The sequence below is a fragment of the Lissotriton vulgaris genome, chromosome 3_1 (genome assembly GCF_964263255.1).
Source record: "Lissotriton vulgaris chromosome 3_1, aLisVul1.2, whole genome shotgun sequence".
Lineage (NCBI taxonomy): Eukaryota > Metazoa > Chordata > Amphibia > Caudata > Salamandridae > Lissotriton > Lissotriton vulgaris.
The window spans coordinates 1920194552-1920216905 of record NC_141689.1 but is presented as its reverse complement, the minus strand read 5'-3'; the positions used below and the strand labels follow the sequence as shown (position 1 = coordinate 1920216905).

At 46.7% G+C, this 22354-nt stretch overlaps 1 protein-coding gene across 1 annotated transcript; it reads right to left on the bottom strand.

Annotated features, from left to right (window-relative positions):
- Window positions 1-769: 769 nt before the first annotated feature.
- Window positions 770-14629, bottom strand: APELA (apelin receptor early endogenous ligand). The gene is made up of 3 exons (XM_086963317.1): window positions 14419-14629; window positions 10647-10736; window positions 770-1774 (listed from the first exon to the last, which is right to left on the bottom strand). The coding sequence occupies exons 1-2, from the start codon at window positions 14492-14494 to the stop codon at window positions 10648-10650; spliced, it is 165 nt and encodes a 54-aa protein (XP_086819443.1). The 5' UTR covers window positions 14495-14629; the 3' UTR covers window positions 770-1774; window position 10647.
- Between the last annotated feature and the right edge of the window lie 7725 nt (window positions 14630-22354).

Here is a 22354-nt window from a genome sequence, read left to right as displayed (position 1 = left end):
GGAACACCCACTCTCCACCCATGTAGCGCCTTCCTGGTACAGAGTAACCAAGACAGCGACTTGTGCTGCCTTGCATTACTCCAGATTTACCAAGCCACAGTGGCGTTGCGTGGCTTGGTAAATCCCACATAAGAGCTTGTGTTGTCCTTGCTCCACCTTGCGTGACAAAAGGGCAATGCAAGCCCTTGATAACTGAGGCCCTATGTTTTTACCTATTATGGTGTCGTGTTATATTAAATACATTTGTAAGCACCATCTGCATGGCTATGTAGTGCTTTCAGAATCTGGGTGCCCTTTTTTTTTTATATCTGAACTTCTCGTCAACTGGAGTCAAAGTGTGCATATCAAACTCCTTGCAATGCTCTACTTTGATGATTCCTGCTGTCCCTTGTAATTTTACACAAATTGACCACGTATCAATCTCTACCAAACCTCGAACTATGCCGTTCATCTACAACCTTCAACTTAACACAGGACAACCCCCTTACCCAAAATCTCAGTTCTCATGATTGTTGTGAACTCCCTAATTGTGATAATAATTTTTCCTGGTTGCCCCTAATGTTTACCGCATTGCACAACTTTCTGACCTATCATTTCTCTATGTTCTGCCAGTGGTACCATGGTGTTTAGGGCTCTGGTATTCTTTCCATACATTAAAGATGCAAAATAAATATATAAATCAGGTTGAAAAGCATTGAGCAGTCTTCGTGTTTCTCAGAGTTGCTTCTGTGTTACTCCAGTCAAGGGAAAAAGTCAAATTGCAAATAAAAAAATGTGCAAAGTTTATTAAAATTCCATATCCCTCTATTACTTGAAGTGCATATGCCTTTACAAATATACAAACAGCTAATAGGTCTATAAATGTTAATAGAGCCGGTGGTTGCCATTTCCAGATTATAATTCAATGAGTTATGGTGCCCCAGGCAACATATTGTAATATACCGTGATCTGGGTTTTCTTAATGTTAACATGTATACATTTTTCTGGTAAGTTATTTCCCCAATCGCTTTCAAATTTTGAAATGGAGAAGCCAGTGAACAGCTTTGAAGCCTTTCACTATATACATTTTCTAGAAAATGGCATTTCCATCTGGAAAGTGTAATAACGAATGTGAGTAAAGAAGGTCTGCTGTTTAAAAGTTTTTTTTCTCAGTGCCGATTATTTCGAAAAAGCAGGAGGTTAGATTATAAATTCCATCTCTTAAATATTATCTTTTCCTTCGCGCGTGGCTCCGGGCTGTTTCTTCTCCCCTGAATACTATATACAAACATTTACAGTTTCTTTACAGGAGTGACTCGGTGACCTTTGGAGCTGGCCATTAGGAGCCCTTATCTCAGGTCCCACATGCAGGGATCTCTCCATCTTTGGCAAGTCACTTCATCAAAGTATTGCTCAGGGTACATTCCTCGGGGTACGCACGAGGCGAGGCTCTGTGACCTTCAAAGCGCGCCAATCACTCCTTCACACGTCTTTGCGTTCGAGTGGAAGCTGCCAACGGCCTCTGGCCCGTTCCACTCCACTGGCGCTCTGCAAAGAGGGGTCTTGCCCACGTCACCGGTGAGCACTCCAAGTGCTGGCCCCCGCTCGGTGACCCCACTTGAGCGGGCCGGGGCGCCTTTGATGTGACGCAGCCAGAAAGGGTCCGGAAGAGCCTCGGATGGCTGCGCGTGAAGACAGGGTGGAGGGCATCGTTGCGTGGGCAAAGCAGTCCCGAAGCCTTCCCGCGAGTTCTGCTGCTGCTTTTTCTCTTCCATTCTTTGTCTTGGACGTGCATCTGGAAGATATATAAACAAGCGTGTTGAAAGAAAACCGTGTATTACTGTTTATCGTTACAAGGTATGGGGGCATCTGTGAACACAGGTTTCTCCGGGGTTGCATTTCCAGATCTGTGTCGGGCCCGGGTGCAACCCTAGAAGTACAATTGCAGTATCATTTGTTTCTGTGAAGTTCTTTAGTGGGTGACTGACACTGCTTCTTTTTCAATATTACACACCCTGTTGTATTAAAACTCTATATTACAGTGCCCGTAGAGCACGTAATTTTTTGCATTTGCTCAAATGCACTGACACTGCTGGAGAGTGAATCTCACCGAAACGGTATCTTAAGTTTTCATAGATCCCCCCCCCTCCCCCCCCCCCCACACTCCACCCAGAACTAATCCCTCGAGTTACAAGACAATTTATAATTGTAATCCTTAAATTGGAGACATTTATTAATAATCGCCCTAAAGTAGGGAGTCGCAAAATTGGAGACCAAAAGGAATGCATATCTAGCCCAGAAGACTATTTTAGCCTTCTGTTATTTCCCTACCTTCGGCCTGAAAAAGATGTGGCTCATTTAAAAAAAAAAAATTGCAAATGTGGTGATAAAAACCTACCGGTCTGGAATTTATGGACCAGACTTACTAACATTTTGCGTTGTGGCTGTCCCGCTCTGTTGGTGAAGCCACAAGACAAAATACTAGCGGTGATTTATAAAGTTAGCGTCATCGTGCCCAGCATTTTAAAACAAAATGTAACTAAACGATTAGAAATATACCTTCCTGCACAAAAACAGTCCTGGCCACAAAGGAGCACGGGGAGAGCTTAACAGCAGCATATCTTTGTAAATATGGCGCCATTCAGCTCCCTCCTGTTCCTGCAGTGCAGTAACTTCACTTTTAGTAAATGTGCTCCAAAATATTTTTTGACTGGCTCATTAATGTTCCTACATTGAATATTTTCCCGTCACCTCCATAATCATGCATTTCATATGTAGCTTTGACAATCAGAACAAAATACAGGGCCAGCTGCAACCTTGCCAGACAATAAACTTGGTTGGTTGTGCTTCCTCTTCTGTGTAAAGCACTTATAGTGTTTTCTTACATGGAAAAGGCTGCTAATACGTCCTACAGTTTACAGCCCCATAAAGTCCTGCTCTGCCTTGAACACAACATATCCCAGAAACAGCTAGTCTCCCCTGCACCCAATCCAGTCGTATGATGTATCTGCTGGGGTTTGTACATTTGTTTAATCGACCCCCCCTCCCCTAAGCAGCCAGTCAATGTTGTGCCTTCAACCCCATAAGATCATACCTGGGGATGTATACAGAAGCGCCCCTAGGATGCCACAAGAGTTTGCACCCATTTAATGAGTTCCAAGGAAAGTTCCATATTACAGAACAGGAACTTCCATATCAAAGAACAGGCCACGGATACTTGTGTGGCTCCGTCTGTAATGCGGAAAATGGGGGTGCACATTTTGCACCCATGTGATCTCGGGCGGTGTTCCTTCATTTGCATGGGGCACGGCTGAATGAAAATGAGGGAACACCTTTACCAAGACACTCGTGTCAAATTACTGAAGCAGCCACAGTGGAAAACAGGCTGTCTGGAGGCACACTGACTGTGCACCATATAGGAAGAGGTGGACAGTCGGGCAGATTTACTAAAAACTCACGCTACGCAGCACAGAAGTTAAAGTTACTGTGTTGCAAGAGAGGGAGAGAGCAGGAAAGCACTATATTTATTTAGATAGCGAAGAGTGCCAGGCAAACACATTTACACCATAGTGCAAAGATGACTGCATAATGTCTAGCACTTGGCACTAGAAAGGTTCCCCTGCAGGACAAAATACTACCCCTCAACAAACTTTAAAACCATGTAGTGAAGGACACATGCAAAGTCTGAAAAGTTTGGAGATAATAAAACATTTCTTCTTTTAATGCCTACCTCAAAAAGGCATTATTTTTTTAAGACAAAGCCTGTCTATTATTGTTATTAAGTAGGGCTTTGCATCAAAAACCATGGGTCATTTCATGGATGATTCTAAGTACCATGCATGGAACTCTTCCTTGACACAAAGTAATGAAAAGAAACATTTTAGACAACTTTCCTGAGAAAAATAAGCTTTGTGCTGGAATGTAAATCTCAAATGAATATTTTGTGCTAGTTTGATTTGCTTTGTTTGCAACCCCAGCACATAATGTTAGTAAATCTACCTCTTAAGTCACTCTTTAGTAGTACCTCTTGTGGGGGAGCAGAGTGTCCCTGGGACCCCCGAGGCATCCGCTCATTGGTGGGTGCATTCAGACACTGCATCCTTCTATGGGTCCTCCTTGCCCAGCTCTTCAGAATCATGCCATCAAGTTTCAGTGAAAGACTGAGCAGCAGTTCGAGTTTGCACCTTTGCTGGTGACAACATGTTTTCTTGTACTACAACACACAGCCCTGGTCTATGCTGGGCACACTTGGGATGCAGCGCCAGCAAGAGCACAAAAAAGTGTGCTTCAGATTGTGTGCTGTGGTGTAGTGGGCATAGGTCTGCTGGAAAGCAGAATTCACTCCAGCAAGCATGAACGATCTAAAGAGTGCAGTGGACTTCCACATCTTAAAATAATAAGGTAACTTAGCTCGTGATGTTGAAAAACCTCAAATACAACTCTGAGGGCAAGTGGACCTTGAGATCCTTGCACTTTCTCAGCTAACGTAAGCTTAAATTGACGCTTCAACTACACCCACATACTTTTGTGTCATCCTGGAAAGATGGCTGACAAAAGACCCATCCATAAAAAAAAAATCAACTTCACATTTTAATTTACATGTAATGGGCGCTCTCCTTTAAACAGGGAGCATATAGCTGCGGGTCGTGGTCTTGTAATAATTGCTTATCCGGAATCCAATTGTTCCCATAAAACATACCCTACATCCTGCAGCTAGTATAGGGAACCAGAAGACTTGAACACCTTTGTTAGCAATACAATAAAATCAAGGTTAGAAGGGGTTGGTTATTGCCTATAAAGAGGGTCTCATGCTGGAAGCGATTCTAAATTTGAACGGATTTACTGATAGTTGTAGCTTTTCCGCAAAACAAGAGTACAATCTTTCCATCCTAAAGCAAATTAACTTTAATAGTCTAATGTGCGGCTGTCGCTTCCGGTCGTTTTCTAATTTCGTTTCGGAAAAATTGACCCCCCCCCCATGTTTCCTTATGGGCGAGGGGGCGCCATTTTGACATACATCACCCAAAAAACGTTTAAAAAACCTTTCCATCGCCCACCAATACTATTTTCATTGTAACCTTTGCACCTGGAACACCAGGGGACTGACTACGGATTTAGGTGTTATTTACCCACCTGATATAACAATACCATGGTATAAGTTATTTATCGGGCGCAATAAATAACACTTATTACGTGTCTGTGGGGAATGAGAAGCAGATTTTCAGTTTAATGCGCCAAATCCTCATGCTACCGAAAAATACTGTGGACCTCATTTACGAAGTCCTAGCAGCACTTTGGCGCTGCAGGAAAGTCACTTTTTTGATGTTCTGGTGGTGCAATGTGCAAACTGGCATATTTATAGGGCCACATAATGCCACGTTTTGTGGTTTTTCATGGCCTTATAAATATGTGCTCTTTCACGCAGAAAACTGCATGAAGGGGTATGCCATGGGTGTTGCTGGGGGAGTTCCCTGCAACATCCATGGCTTTTTGACACTGTCCCAGATATACAAAATATCGTACGTTTGAGGCAGCGCCAAAAACGTACGCCTCCCCAGGGGAGGTGTAGGAGAGGCACAATGATATTTATCCTCATTTTCCTTTTTCTATGTGTGCTGCATTCTGCAACACACATAGAAAGAGGAAAAAGCCCCTTGGGATTGTTTTTGTGCAGGAAGGTTTCCCCTCTTGCACAAAAATAATCATCCCTGCAACGCAGGAACACTTGCACCATGGTGCAAAGGTGCCTGCGTTGGCTTATGGCAGCCTATTGTGCGCTGGCGCATGGGAATAGGAGAGAAATGCGCAGTATCTGATACATACAGTGCATTCTTGCCCTTTTCTTTTGCTGTAGGGCAGAGTAGCAGGAAGGCCTGTGCTGTCTTGTGGCAAAACCTCATAATGAGGCCCCGTATGCTTTCCCCCGTTACATTTCGGCGGGAATGACCTGCTGAAATTTAACGAAGGTGGAGGTATTTACCAGCTCGTGATTCCGACCTAGCATTAACAGGGGTTTGCGCAGGGATTGGAATATACAGAGCAACTGGTAAACAAGCATTAGGTTGCAGATTTTCTCTGGTAACACTGGGTTACAAAAAGATAATTTATTAGCACAACAGTCCATGTCTTATGCCACAGAATTTTAGGACAACAGTGGGTCTAAAAAGTAATTGACGTTGTTTGTTTCACAAGTGGCCCCGGGTCGTGGCACATGGCAGAGACCTGTGAGGTCAGGCATTAATCTGCAATGGCCCTGCACGAGGATCCGTGCAGCCTGGGGCTCTGCATGAGGCACCTCTACGAGTGCCACATTCTATACAGCGCCGTTGCTGCCTTCCAGGAGCTACCTCCTGCAGACAGTGCGGCTGGTGAGACAATGCAGGCTCTCTACGGTTGATTAATTTGCTTTAACTGGGCAGGTTAAACACTCCCCAGGTGATTAAATGGCCTGAAGTTGATTCTCGTGGTGAGAGCCTGCCTAGCACCCATTGAAAAGAGGCTGAGTGTACAAATGTCTAACCCGGCAATCAAGCAAAACATTCACCATGGCTTCAATTAGAATAAACCAGACTTTTAATTCTAATCTAACCATGATATGAGCGATACTGATATTTATCAGAGCGCAATTCATTCAAGCAGCTGTAAAGTTAGAATGGTTAACTGGGTGGGTCTTTGCCCCCAGTTTAGGAGTGCCCAGGGGGTTAGCAAACAGCCCTATGCCACCCACACATGGGTTTTCCAGTTCTGTGATTTCCCTTTACAAATCACTGTTTCCGGGTGAAGTTGCCCCATTTGGGAGGTAGAAGAGAACCAAGATTGAAAGTCGAGGATTTCTGTTAAATGAAGGTCCAGCGCAGGAAAAGCAGCGCTACGGTGACGCAGAGTTGTGTGGTACTTCTAGCCTTTAAGTCTCACCCCCCTTCCACAGAAAAATGTGGTACTTTCTCCTTATAAAGTTCGGTTGTATTTAAATAATGGCTCAGTAGATATATCCTCTAAATAATTGTATATGCAAGGTGGCGAGAGCCCTGGTTTATTAATTAAATGCTCTGTTGTTCCTGTAATACATATAGGTCATTTCTTGGCGTCAGGGTCACTTTACCTGATGTTATAAAACTGCTATGGAGTTTGCTTTACGTTTGTACTTCTCTTTTCACAGGGGCTACCATTATCCAGCCTGGAAAGTGCATTACCAACATATTTAGAAAATTGATCTGTAATTTACACCTTCAGGGATTTACAAATATCTATGAACCATGCTCTTGGATAGTTTGTTGACAAACTGCAATGTTAGATTTAACATTTACACACGAATATTCACATGTATTATGAGGAAATGTAGGTGACTGGGTGAGATGATTGCTAATGAGGCTTGAGCCCAAGTCCCTGAAACTTATCGTCACCTCCGAGGACATCCTAGCTACACCAGACTCTGTGCTTTTGGTTAACCAGTCAATAAAATTAATTGGGCATTGGAGGAGGCGATTTGCTTATATTTCCACAAAGGCTATGCATGATATACAAGTTAAACCACGTTCAGAACACTGATAGTAACTTGGGATCATACAGTAAGTTATGAAAGTGTTGAGCAAAAGTTGACTAAGTGCGCAACGTCCATCACTAGTAGAGAATAGTGCCAAGCACTGGCCCAAAAAGATCAAACTCAACACCACCTCCCCCCACTTTAGCGAATTATATATCTGTGGCAGTGAAGCCAGTGGATGCTGGGAATCAATAAAATAAAAACATGCAAAACAGATGAGGCACTCTGAAGTTATTTTATCAAATTGATCTCAGAGGTGCAAGACGGGCGACAGTTCCGTGAAAGGAGCCAGTGAAAGTTATTGTTACTGAAGAAAGCAAAAACCAGAAAAACACACACGATTTTAAACCCCTCTATCTCGTTTTCTAGAGATCAAATCTCTAAATTGACAAAGAGTAGTCTCTGACAGAGATTCCATGAAAATAGATATTCAAAGTCTAAAGTAACTGCACCTTCACCCTCTTGCCATTGTGATTAACAGCCTGGCAAGCACCAGAACCAGGGTCACAGTGTGCTATGGCTCAAAATGTTCCTATCTGTGAATCATAAGGAGGGCACATATATATGATTTAATTCCAGTGTCACTCTTTGATCTGTGGATTTTTTTTCTCCAGAGTTTTATAGAGCACGAACTTGACCTGAAGGTTTCGGGTTTCAGAGCACTTTACATGAGCACCAGTTGCGTTACACAAGAACGCATTAATTTTTGTTAGGCACGGGGAGATTAAGTGGTTTGCCCTGAATCACAGGATGTTGAGCATCATTGCCGACACTCAAATCCGGGTCCCCAGATTTGAGGTCGACCGCCCTAGCTGTTAGACCACATTCTCTGCCTTCGTCGGTGAGTCCACAGTTAAACGTTTCTAGTAGAGTGATGTTGCATGAAAAGTCTGACTGTCAACACTGGGAAGATGGATGAAGAAGCAGGTACCAACCTCAGAGAGTATCTCTTGAATAGAGGTAAGCTCTTGCTAACTTTGTTAGACCTCATTCATTTCACTGTCACCTCTCACCCTCTAACTTCTTACTACAACCTTCCTCTGTTCCCTCCTGGCCTTTCTTCCTCTCCCTTTACCTTTCCTGCTCACTCTCTCTCTTGCATCACTAGTTTCTACGTGTCGCAAATGCACTGCTTTGTTGCACCTCAGATAGGAAGCACATGTCCTACTGTGCATGAATTACCTACCCCCTTCTTTACCCCATGCTCTTGATGTTTTGAGGGAAAGTCAAATAATGGTAGTAATGAATGGAATGGTTTACTGATAGTCTGCAGATAAATTAAATGTAGACAGCCTGTTATCCTTATAGCCTTATAGTACGTGCGTATATATATATATATATTCTCCACAGATTCCGGATCCCACTAGTTAGAAGGACACAGAGATGACACACCAGGAGATCTTTGCACAAATGCTTTATTGTGCACTCGTAGAACAAGGACGACGCGTTTGAAAAAGGCTTACGTCGAAACGCGTCATCCTTGTTCTACGAGTGCACAATAAAGGATTTGTGCAAAGATCTGGTGTGTCATCTCTGTGTCCTTCTAACTAGTGGGATCCGGAATCTGTGGAAAATAAAGAGTAGCGGCTGCTACTACCGATGACATCAGCGTTCCTTGGCCCAGGATCGCTCGAGCAGCATTTTTGAAGTATATATATATATATATATATATATATATATATATATATATATATATATCCTCTGGGTGCTTATGACTCTACAAGATTTAGTACATTGAATTCAAGTAAATATGCCCTAAATGCACAGGCAGGTAGGTGGTTTCCTCCAAGCTCTGGTGACTGGTAGATTGGTGACACAAGTGTGTTTGGTTTTCCCTAGTTCCATGGTCCTTCCCTCTATTCAATCTATACTATACCCTCACTTATACTGTGGCTGTCTGCGGTCTGAGAAGCAAACGCCAAGAGTCTCTGACACCGATATCCATGCTTGCCAGCACGTTTGCTCAAATACAACCCTCTGCTCTTGTAAATCTGCTCACTGCTTCTCAGCCTTTGACGCGGTGACTTGGTGCTTGCAGTGGCTCTTCTACAGGATTGATCACACACACTAATATACAAAAATGTGTCCTTCTTCATTAGTCTTCTGTGTGTGTATATCTGAGGTCAGAGGTGAGTTATACCAAACTGGCCATTTGAAAATATGCTGTATGTAACAGGTCATTGGAGTTCAAGTCTGCATAAACATCAAGTTGCTGATGCTTCAGTTGGGTATTAAAAGGCAGTAAGAATGTATGTACATTGGGCTCCGGTGCTGCTGCACCTGGTGCACCAATTATAGCTACACCCCTATTTCCCCAGCAGTCCTTTGTAAACCTCTCATTTATTCAGGAAAGAAAAGCTTGGAAAACTGAGAAATTCAAAACGTTATTTACCAAAGACTGCATGGAACCCTCAGATCCAAACACCAGAAAGCAGTCTCAACTCGACTGTGGTAGAAATTTCCGAAGTTATCTGCACTATGGAATCGGTCTGATGCCAGAATATGGCTTGAGGAGATGTAAAAGTTCTCTTCTAAAAGGGCAACACGTCACGGATTACATAGACAGTGAGTGCGCAGGTGTGGCTCCCGCGAACCCATCTGAATGGGTCCTGCCTGCGTGTGAAGCATTCTGCAGACCCCTGCAGCGAGGAGTAACTCGACCCCTCCATGAAGGGGGTGGGCAGATTGTTCAACACACATACACGCGGAGATGGAACAGCCCAGGCTCGGGAAAATCTATTTACACAGCCTTTGCAGAAATCATCACAAAATATAAATTCACAGTAAACTCAGACCAGAAGCAAATCAGGGACGCGGTATGTAGGTAGTAACATGTAATGTTTTGAGCGCATGTTTCCCATCGCCTGCGTAGTTTATCCTAAACAACCCACCCAGAATTTCCAGCCGGTGGCGAAGGAAGAGTGTAGATTTCAGTCTTTATAACACTTTGTTTAGAAAATGAGTTAGCTCAGCTGGTTAATGCACCAGCTTGGTGGTGTGTCTGTGTAAACTGTGGACATGGGAGTCATTCCAGACAAATGCCTGGTTGCGGTTTTGGGGGCACGTATATAACACCCCTGCGTGTGATCTGCGAAGTTGCCATAAAGTTAAGCGCCTCGGTTACCTCAGGGGAAGGGCACGCGGGAATGCAGCGGCAGGCACCTCCTCAGGGAACAGTTGTGCCGGTGCAGCCGGCGGCGGTGGCCTTGGTTCGCTGAAACGAGAAGAGGAAAGAAAGAAGCCAGGTTACTTCAAGATGGCACGGCGTGATTTCCATAAATTATTCCCTGTGCAGATGGAGCCTGATACACCCCGCCCCCGCGCCCCGCCACCCCCATCAATTGAAGCGCAATCTGCATTCTATCTTCTGAAGCTTTGTCCGAGAAACAAGCAGCGACGAGGCCTCCTTTGATGCCCGACAAGATCAGTTCTCGGTGCGGCCATTAAATGCGTGGGAGGTCAGGCCGGGGCCTGTGGGAGCGCCGGGAGTGGGCCCCAGCACTAGGCCAACGGTGGCCCACTCCCTCCAGCCAGGGTGCCGGTGGAGCAGTGGAGATTGGGAATTTGGATGATTTGGGTGCCAGGTGTTTGTTCTGAACAGAGTGACAACTAATAGATAACATGCTCACGTCTTAAGCTGTCTCTTTAGTCACATGACGTGACGTGACATGACGTTGCTGGGTCCCAAATAACTTACCACCTGTTTCAAAGCACGTAAAAACAGGGGCTGGTGAATACAATGCATAGGCTTAAATGCAAAACATAACCCTCGCGCATACACTCTTGGCCCTGGAACCTGGAGATGTCTGGGCTGGGACACCAAAAAGGAAATGTGTGAGCTCCTTGGAAAATCAGTGTACCTCCATTTGCCTCTAGCTATAAAAGTTGATATTCCACATGTGTGAAACTAACTAGATGGTGCGGTGTTCCAGCTGCATGCCCCATTCCTTAGGAGTATGGAGTAAATGTTGTCTCACCCAGCCCATGCAAGCCACGCTGTTCTAAGTGCAGCACTTTATGTCAAGGGCTCCTGCTACAATGAAAATGCTATCTGTAAAAGTGGTCAAGACATCAAAGCTCTCTGTGGGTGGGTAGTATGTTCCTCTGGGCGCCCACAGCTAGGAGCTTATTTATGAGAGCCCTGCCTGCGTCACTTTTGCACCACATAAAGATTTATAAGGCCATGAAAAGCAAATCGCCCTTAGTTTCTAGTACTCGCTTCAAGAATCTCGGTCAGTCCTATATTAAGCCACACTATTTATTATACGTTGCTAGACATATTAAGCGCAGTCGGTGTACATACTGCAGGAGCTTCGTTTTTTCTTGGTAATTGATGCAGATGTTTCAGTTTTGGATAAGTTCGCATTCTTGAGGGGTCTTTGTGATGCAGGGTCAAGTGGGGTGCATGCAGCCAAGTGTTTGTGCCTTGCAATCATTAACCGTCCTAGTGCCCTGTGTTATGGAATGCTAGTGCTTTGAGTCCACAGTGTGTGCAGGCAGGTGCTAACTGAGGGAGAGGCTGCAGGAGGGCGCCATTTTGGATGCATCTGGGCTGTGCTCTGGGGCCGCCGCAGTGAACTCAGATGTAAAGTAGGTATTGAGCTGTTGATTTGAAGCCAGCGCCATTCACTTCTAATGGAGCAGATCAGTGGTCGCCATTGACATGGATTCTCGGCTTAATTGAACTTTCTGGCTCACAAACAAGAAGTGCCGGGAAGCAGCCGGTGCTGGGCAGCCTTATCCCCGCCCCCTCCTCCCCCTTACCCTCCCCCACGAATAGGGGAGCAACCTGGGCGATAGGGGTTTTTCGTGGAACATACAAACTATATTTTGTTATCACAGCTTTCACACACACCCACAGTATATCTGATGACGCGTTTATATTTGTAGCGCCTCATCCCGCACCTGTTCCGTTTCTAAGGTCTGTATATAAGGTGCATTTACAAAAGAGACGTTTTCGGTGGGCATATTAAGTTACATGTGTAATGTATCCTGGTGCTCCTGTAGAGCGCTTTAAAGCCATTGGGTCCATCAAGTTCGCGCTATACAAAAGTGCAAACGAAATTGTAAAACCTGTAGTACAGAGGTGTTAAATACAGGGTAGAGTGTTTGCTGCAGTCTTTGCGGGTGTCCCTGAGATAGCAGCGCATCTCGGGTCGGGGTGTGATGTTGGAGGCCTGCTTTACGTCGCCAGCACTTATGCAGGACTCAGCAGCGCTCTTATCTCGCCCTAAGCCAGCGCTTCCATCTATCTTTGGCCAGCGGTGAAAGAGATCGCTCCGCAGTGACACTGTAACCCCTGGTTTTCCGCATCCGTGATTAATGGGGTCCTAATCTGTTTTCTGTTTCCCTTAACGGCCGCGGAGTGCAGTGTCCGGGTCGCATTTATCACTGGCGTGCGCGCGCTCCTGTCCCTGGGGCTGCAGGAGCCGCTGGAGGTCTCTGAGGTGGGGTGATAAGTAACAGGGCAGCGGAGATATACTGCGGCTTGATGCAGCTCCCTACGCACTGCACAGAACCAGCACTGCACAGACCCAGCATTGCACTGCACAGAACCAACACCGCACTGCACAGACCCAGCACCGCACTTCACAGAACCAGCACTGCAATGCACAGACTCAGCACCGCACTGCACTGCACAGAGCCTGCACTGAACTGCACAGACCCAGCACTGCACAGACCCAGCACCTTCACTGCACAGAACCAGCACCGCACTGCACAGAACCAGCACGCACTGCACAGACCCAGCACCGCACTGCACAGACCCAGCACCACACTGCACAGACCCAGCACTGCACTTCACAGACCCAGCATTGCACTTCACAGAACCAACACCGCTCTGCACAGACCCAGCATTGCACTGCACAGAACCAACACCGCACTGCACAGACCCAGCACCACACTTCACAGAACCAGCACCGCACTGCACAGACCCAGCACCGCACTGCACAGACCCAGCACTGCACTGCACAGATCCAGCACCGCACTGCACAGACCCAACACCGCACTGCACAGACCCAGCACTGCACTGCACAGACCCAGCGCTGCACTGCACAGACCCAGCGAGGTCCCGGATTGTCCCGCGCTCCCTGCGGGTTCCCTGCAGACATTATCGAGGAACTTCGTCTCATACATCGAATGGAGCAGGACTCCAATCTGCATCTAGAGCTATCGAATTCCAAAGTGGCTATTTATTTATTTTTTTGCAATTTTATATAGCTGCAACTCGACCCGGAGGTATTTGAGCGCTCTACACGTGCACCAGTTACATTACACAGGGACCCATTCGTTTTTGGTAGGCACGGGGAGATAACGTGATTTGCCCAGAATCACAAGATGTTGAGCCGGACGCAGAGACTCGCAGCTCGCACCCCAGCGCCAAAGTCTGCAACTCTAGCCGAAAGGGAGGCACTCATTAATATTACGACTATAGCGCCCAGATGCAAACACTACATTTTTTATTACTAGAAGTACATTTTACTAGTATTACCATTGATGTACCCATTACGTTTTAAGAAAGTGCCGCCCAGTATGTTTTCAAGTGCTCCCATTTTTGTACAGTAAAGTAACAGACGCATGGAAATACGGAAAACATGTCTCTATCACCGTCACGCCCCACATGCTCACACACAAAAATTGCAAAGACGAGTTAGGTCTACGCGCGCGCACCAGTAGCGAATCAATAATGCCCGGTTGCAAGCAAGTACGGTGGCAAAATACCGTAATTATCTGGGTTCAATTGGCCTCTCAGGCCTCGGTGTCACTGCACCTGCTGCACCAATGTATCTGCAGCACCGACATGTATGAACCTCCCTTCAACGCACTAGCCAAATTGAAAAGTATGCACGCGAAGACTTCCAGATGATAAATAACTCGTTATTGCAAAAGGTTCCTACCTGGCTTCTGTCCGTTAATTAACAGCGCGCCCATCAATATCCACAGTATTATTGCAAAGAGCCTCTGGAGCTTCATTCTGCCGTCGGGGTGAACCCGTCAGTCCGCACAGTAGGAGAGGGTGGGATGATCAGTCAGTCGGACTCGGAAGGGTCCCGGCTCACGCAGAAGTGGGCTGCCCGGAGAGCGCTGCCAGCGTCGGGTGCCCGTGAGGTTAATAATTTCCCCGGACAAGTTACTCCTTTCTCTGTTCTGCGCTCAGTGCCTTCCTCTCGCCCCTCTCCCCCATTCTCTATACTTCGCCCTCCCACCCAGCCCCGCCCCCTACTTTACATAGATAAATAAGGGTGGGAAGGAAGGGGACAACCTGCGAGCGGGCGACTCTGTCAATGATGTACAGGCTGCGGGCTCGCCCCTTTCAGGGCAGAATATGTAAAACAAGCGCCGGGGCTGCCCCATTTGCAACTGTTAAAGATTGCACTGGCCGCGGAGCCCCGAAGCGGGGGGCGGTGGGGATGACAGGAAGTGCATCTTTTGTTCCTCGCTGAAAGCTCCGGAGCGCACACACGCACTTACTTAAGACGCCCAGGTGCCGCGGCAGTGATGCTGCCTCGGCAACGCCCCCACCCATCTTCTCCGAACTAGCTGTAAAACGAAGCTGGGAGCTGTTAAAGGGCAGCATCCGCTTCAGTATCCTTAATGTCTTGGGAGGGGGTGGTGGAGTGCGGGGGGAAGCCCTGTGGGGTAGAATGTGCCATCTCCTGCCCTGCTGTCCAGCTAAGACGTCAGGTGCTGCCCGTGCAGAGGTTACTATAACCTGCCAGCTACCACGTGTTCAAGATGGGTCTCCCTGCAGTGGGGGGCTCGGTTCACGCTTCCCGCTAGTAGTCCGCGTGGGGACCCTCCCACTGAAGATTAACAGGATGGAAGCTTTACGTACAATTAAACAACACAGTAACAAACTCTGAACACAAGGTCCCGAGGACAGTGGAATGTCCAGAGATGCAAACTTTGATCCATCCATCCGTCATACATTTTGCATTTGTTCCACATTTTGCATGCCTGCAAAGAGGCATGAAGCAGGATTTGTTTGCAGCTAATTAGTAAGGGTTTGTGCATGCCTTGGGTAAGTCATGAATGGGACATGCAACAAAATAGCAGGACTCGTGCATTTCAAGTCTAAACAAGTTTCATCATTTTTTTATAGAGCTTTATATAGCTCTATAAAGCGCGAATAGACCCGAGACTTCGGGTATCAGAGCGCTTTACATGAGCACCTGTTTGGTTACATTTTTGTTAGGCATGGGGAGATTAAGTGATTTGCCCAGAATCACAGGATGTTGAGCGTCGTTGGCGAGGCTCGAACCTGGTTCCCCAGCTTCGAGGTCGACCGCTTTTGCTGCCTTTGTAAGGCCTCTCCCCAATTAGTACGGACCTGTGCCTATCATAGGTCTTGTATGTACAATGATTTAACCAATTTTGGTTCATACCTGTATTTAGCCCGGGGTTTTACCTACCACTGAGATAGAATTTGTGTTTCTCACCAGTTAGCCAGGACTCGTACATACAAGGCAAGGGTTATACATATTATGAATTAGCCAATACTTTTTTTGTACCATAGATATGCAAACTAGTACTAACCCACAGTTGTGCATACTGTGAATTAGCCAGGATCTGTGCAAATCATGCTTTACCCCAGACTTATTTAACTATGAAATAGGGGAACATACGTATACGGTGGATCAGGCAGGAAATATACATAGCATGATTTATACGAGACTTTTGAGTTTGATGAATTAAACACGAAGTGCATACAATGAAGCAGTCAGGACTTGCGCATACCATGAGTTAACCAGGACGTCTGCAGTGCATACCATGATCTGGTCATCTTTGGGCATAATGAATACCCAACTCCAACCTAGACAGTCTCCGCTTATTCTACTGTTCTCCCTCGCAGACATGAGTGCCTGATCTTCTATGTCCCCTTCGCCCCAAAAAGGCAAAGATAACCTTGTTTCCTGTCTGCGCCTACTCTAAGCTTTTGAGAACCAGGTTTCTCCGCCTCCTGCCTCCCACCACCAGGGTCACACAGCCTGGTTTCTCAAGCCCAACAACATACAGAGTACTTGTTTTCTCATACTTTTTTCCTTCTCGTGGACACAAGGGGAAGGTTATGCTGTTGTCCTCGGTCTCTTCTGGAGGAGCGCGGGCGGAGTGTTGGTGTATATCTCCACACTGAACAATCTGCATAATCAACAGTTTTAGCCGCATATTCTGCCCAGGCTACCCGCATCTATCCACCCACATTGGTAAAGTGTGCTCACTCTCTATAACTTTCCATCAATGAACACCATAGTTAGATAAGGATTTGTTTTATGTAATTTGCTGCTAAAATCTTTTCAAATGATTGTTTTTATTACTGTTTTTAATTTTGTAACTACTTTTATGGATGTCTGTACATACTGAATAAAGCTTATATTGAATTGAATTGAACAACATCATTTCTTCTTCCAAATCATATTCTCCACAGTCAGATAAAATGTTGCAGATCCACAATTTTTTTTAAATCTTTATTTCAATCACATGATCATAAAAGATGTACACAATTTACCTCATCAGTTAAAAATCCGGAATATCAATATGTCATTAATATAAAATACATTGAAAATTAAAAAATTAATGAAAAAAAGGTGCCAGTTGGTCAAGGGATGGAAATTATCAAGAGTCTCCGACCTCCTTTATCAATCGGGTGCGGACATACCACATAGCAGTTAAAATTTTTGCTATAGCGAACACAATTGGCGGGGATAAATCAGTCTTTAAAACTCTGTATGCGGGTAGGAATTTTCTAAATCCCAAGTTTTTGAGAATGGGGACAAGCCAGTACTTCCTGCTTTTCCGGTAGGCTCGACAGAAAAAAACCACATGCACATTGTTCTCCTTTATATGGGCACAGGCAGGGCACGTCTCTGTGGCAGGCCGACAGGACCATGCTTGAGTAAAAGACCCGAGAGGGAGGGTCCCGTACCTCCACTGGAGGAATAGTTTTCTTGTTAGAGCCGGAGTCATGCCATCCAGAACGCTTTCGAGGTTATATGAGTTTTTAATTTTAATGAAGTGGTGAGTTAGGGATCCTTCACGAGTGCTATCCAGAGCTCGGAGAAGCATATTATCATAGGACGCTCTGGACAGCGCTTTCCTCGGAATCCTGACGCTTGTACTTTCCGGGTCTAACCATAGTTCTGGTAGTCCAAGGGTCTCACAAGTTCTCTTGATGTAGTTTAACCAAGGCGTCTTGGTGGCATTGGGCAGGGATAGGAATTCTTGTAGCTCGGCTCTGTAGGTGGTGAGGTCTTGACTGCTCCAAAGACGACACCAAAAGGTTAATGGTTTGAGCCCTAATTCCTCCGTAATGGGCCTCAGACCCAGGTCCAGTCTCGGGGGCAGGAGAGGAGTGCTTGGGGGGAGGGCTGTCAGCTGCCTGAGGAATTTGTTTTCTGTGGTCATCAAGTTGTGCAACGGAATGTGACCCCATAACTCTCCCCCATAAATAACTCCCCCCTGCGCCTGGGCTTTATAAATTTGGATTACAGGGCTGAGTGGGCGATATGATGATTTACTCGCGATTCTCATAATACCTCCCGCCCTCTGGGCCAGTTTCATATTTGCTTTTGTCCGGTGTGCCCCCCACGTTAGATTTTGGTTTAGGGTTATCCCCAGATACTCAATTGTATAAACCCTTTCCAAGCGCACTGTACCGAGCAAGGGGTTGGGGCGTTTGAAGGGCATAGGGTTTAGGATCATGAATTTAGTTTTCTGCGGGTTGATTTCAAGTCCCCTTTCTGTACAAAATTCCAGAAAACCATCCAGCACCCGCTGCATGCCCATCGGGAATTTGGACAGCAGCAGGGTGTCGTCCGCAAACATAATTGCGGGCACCCTGCTGCCGCTCAGTTTTGGGGCTTCAGTGTTGGCAATCCTTGTCAGGTGCGCGATTACCCCGTTCACAAAGAGGCAGAACAGGGTCGGTGCAAGCACACAGCCCTGTCTCACCCCTCTGCGAACGGGGAATCTTTCAGTTAAATTTCCGCCTCTCCCGCACCTGACACGTGCAAAGTTATTTTGGTGCAGTTTCATCAGGATTGCAAGGATGTCTTTCGGGACGCCTAACTCCTCCATTACCTTCCACAATTTGGATCTTGGCACTAGATCGAAGGTGGCACGTAAGTCCACAAAGACCGTGTACAAAGTGCTGCCCTCGATCAGTGCGATCCTCCAGTCAATGAGGTTTAATCGGAATATTTGATCGATTGTGGACACCCCCCTCCTGAATCCCGCCTGGTATGGGCTCAGGGTGTCTGTCTCCTCCAACCAGTTCTGCAACCGGTCCAGCATTAGCCTACCGAAGAGCTTCTGTGATACATCAATAAGGCTTATTGGACGATAGTTGGCTGGGAGCAGTGGAGATCCCTTTTTGAATATTGGAACCACCTCTGCACCCAGCCAAGTATCCGGGACCTCCATTCCCTTAAGGACCGCATTGAATATCAACAGGAGATAGGGGGCCCATACCCCTGGCTCCTGTTTGAATAGGTCGCCTGGCACCCCATCCAGCCCTGGGGCTTTGCCTGTTGACAACCCCGTGATAGCTGCCCGAACTTCTTTTTCAGTGAAAGGTTCACCCTCCGAGTCACTCGCTAAAGTGCAGGGGGGGGGCTCAGGGCCTCATCCTCTAATGCATATAGGGACTGGAAATGGTTTTGCCATATGCGTGGGGCAATATTGGGCTCAATTGCCGAAGGGAGATCTTCAGATCCGTTATTAACTGCCCGCCAAAATTTACGAGAGTCTTTGGTAGCCAATGCGAAAGAGAGTTTCTCCCAGTGTTGTTGGTCCCATTCGGCCTTGGCGTTTGCCAGCAGTTTTTTATATGCCCGTCTTCTAACTTGTATCTCCTCCCGGCTTCTATTCGCCTTGATTGCGAGTAGAAGTTCTCGTTTGGAGTTCCGGCATGTGGCATTGTACCAGGTCTTCTTGTGTGTCCCACTAGTTCTACCTGCGCCCTTTACAAACAGATCTGACTCCATGGTGTTTATTAGATCTTCATGGGTTCGCCATAACTGCTTTCTATTTTTCCTGTTGCTAAGTTCCTCGCTAAGTGCAAATTCCTTTTCCAGCACTGGAATGATTCTGGCATAAAGCCTGGGTAACTTAGCGCCAGTTGTGACCAATTTACCCCATCTTACTCTCCTTCTGTTGTTCTCCAGGAGTAGCCCTGTCTTTGCACTTTGTTTGTCCTATCCCATGTCCTTATTACCTGGCATAGCATATTCAAGGTCCAGGGCGTTATGGTCACTGTCCCATCTTTCAATTACCCTGAAATCGATGATACGTGACCAGCATGACAATTGGACTAGGACGTAATCCAATCTGGATTCACTTCCTGCTCTATTGAAGGTACATTTGCTTGGCATATCTGATTTAGTACGCCCATTGCAGGCCCTGAGGCCATGGTTAAGAGTGGGGGCGGTTATCTGCAGTGCGAGGGAGGTCCAGGCTCTCGGTGGGGGTGCCACCGTGGCAGGTACCAGCCATCTTGAATCCTCCTCTAGGGAGGGTCCATCAAGAAGGCCAGGGAATGGCTCATAATGCAAGTTCAGGTCCCCTCCAACCACGTAGTGGAGCTCCCTTGGAATTTCGCTCAGGAAAGCGGAGAGTTTCTCGATGGTATTCGATTCTCGTGGTGTGGCTACTGGTCTAGAATAGACGTTTATTATCGCCAGTTTGGAGGAATTTGACCATTCTAACAAGACAGCTAATATGTCGCCAGAATCCACAGTTAAGCATCTGGCCTGACAACCCAATTGGGAGGCTACCCAAATTGCCAACCCTCCTGACGGTCGACCCCGACCCCCCCATTTAGCAGGTTTTGAAAACACTGCAAACCCCTGGCACGTATACTCCTCTCTTGCCCAAGTTTCCTGGAAGAGGCAAATACTTTTTGAGTTGATAAAGGAAGCCCACTCCTGACAATTCATTTTATTACCCAACCCAGCTACATTCCATGAAATCAGGTTCAATTTTGGAGGCCTTGTGGATGGTAGCTCAATGTCAGAATGGTTATTCTCATTGGTGCCCGGATTTACCAGTAAATGTTGTGACAAATCCCCCTGACCATCCCGTAGATTACTGCCCTTACCAGATGTATCTGGTATAGAGTGAGCTGGATCTCGACAGTGTGCGAGCTCGTTGGGAGCAGCTATCTGTTCCCATAGAACCGGGGCTTGTTCGGGGGAGATGGTTCTATCCTCACTGTCATCTATGGGATGGGAACGGTACTGGTCCCTGCCTTTGGACTTGAGCTGTCAATCAACCATTTCAAGGCTGCTGTACCTGTTGAAGGTGGGGAGGTAGACTGGCTGGTGGATTCTATAGGGCCTGGGGACTCCTCTCGATCTTCCCCCCCATCCGCCCCCCCCTCCTAGTGCTAATCTCCCAACTCTCCTCATCGCCATATGAGGGTAGATAGTCAGGCATCATTCTCCTATGATGGTAGGGGTCCCTCCTCCCTCCATAGTTACTCTCCCATTCTCCCGCCATTTCTTGGTGGTAGGGGTCCCTCCTCCCTCCACAGTTACTCACCCATTCTCCCGCCATTTCTTGGAGGTACCCCCATCTCTGGTCTTCCGATGTATACATACTCGATGGGTAAAAAAATGAGAGGGGGAGAGGCTGGATGTTGTTCCCTTGATCGTCAGGGGCCCAACTGCAAATGTAGGAGGCTGTCCTGGGTTCTCTAAAGCTAATCAGGACGCAATCGTCACTGATTGTTTTTCTCATGTTTCCCACCCAGGTAGCCCGTTTTACCATGAGAATATCACTAGTTGTGCCTTGTGGGAGAGGTCTGTGTATAGACAGCCAGTTGATAACTTTGCTCTTAAGGGAGACGGTCGTCTCTATGGCGGTGGGTTTTAGCTCGGGTACCCCCGCGAAAATTACTGTGTAGGGGGACGCCTCAGGCGGTAGATTCACAGGTTTGGTTTTGCAAGCATTATTTTGCATATTATCTGGAGGTTTAGGCTCTCTCTGTGATTTATTAGTGGGAATGACATTATCTTCAGGGTGTGTAATTGTGTTTGGAGGTAGAAGTGATGGTGCCTGGGTTTGTGTGGGTGGATTGATCGTGTTTGCATTAGCCAAGGATTGAGGGGTCTTATTTTGGTTGGGTGTGTTGAGAGGTAGCTGGGCCATTTTTCTTCGTCATGGTTTTTAGGTCATCACCCTTTTTGGGCTTTGGATCTGGCCCCCCTTTGGCTCCCTTGCTTTCTAGTTTCAGGGTATCTGCCAGCTGGACTGTAGATTTTTCAATGTTAACCAGCCTGGCTTCGATCTTTATCAGGCGGGCTTCTAGGGGGTTTAAAAGAGACCTAAGGAGTGTGCCTATGTCTGCGAGTGTGATATCCTCACTAGAGGATTCCGTTGAGATATTGTTGGAGTGCTGTGGTGTATCCATAGGTACAATGACGGTAGGTAGGGCCACTACTCTATCCCTGGATGGATAGCTCGAGCTGGTATCGCCGGAACTAGCAGCGTCCGTTACGGGGTTGGGCTTAGGAGTTTTTAGGTTACTCCCTCCCTTAGTTTGCCCCCCTTTCTTCCTTTTCTTTTGGATAGCTCCTTCCCTGGCTCCCCTTACAAGATCAGAAACTTTCTCGCTAATGGTGGCTGTTGCCGAGTCATGGCCAGTGGTTGGAAGTGGGGTTTGTGGTATTTGGCCCGTCGGTAGGGTCATTAAGCTCATGTCCTCAAAATCACTTATGACCTCCATTGTGGGGTCTGGGTTAGTAAATGACTGATTGACCCCTGATGCCCCATTGATAGAGTTGTTGGCCTCTAGTCTTCCATCAGGAGTCTTGGCTATAGTCAGTGGGCCCATTG

Coding starts and splice junctions, on each gene's coding strand:
- APELA (XM_086963317.1), bottom strand. CDS start 14,494: ATGAAGCTCCAGAGGCTCTTTGCAATAATACTGTGGATATTGATGGGC. Junction 10,737..14,418: donor AATTAACGGACAGAAGCCAG/GTAGGAACCTTT, acceptor TTCTCGTTTCAG/CGAACCAAGGCCACCGCCGC.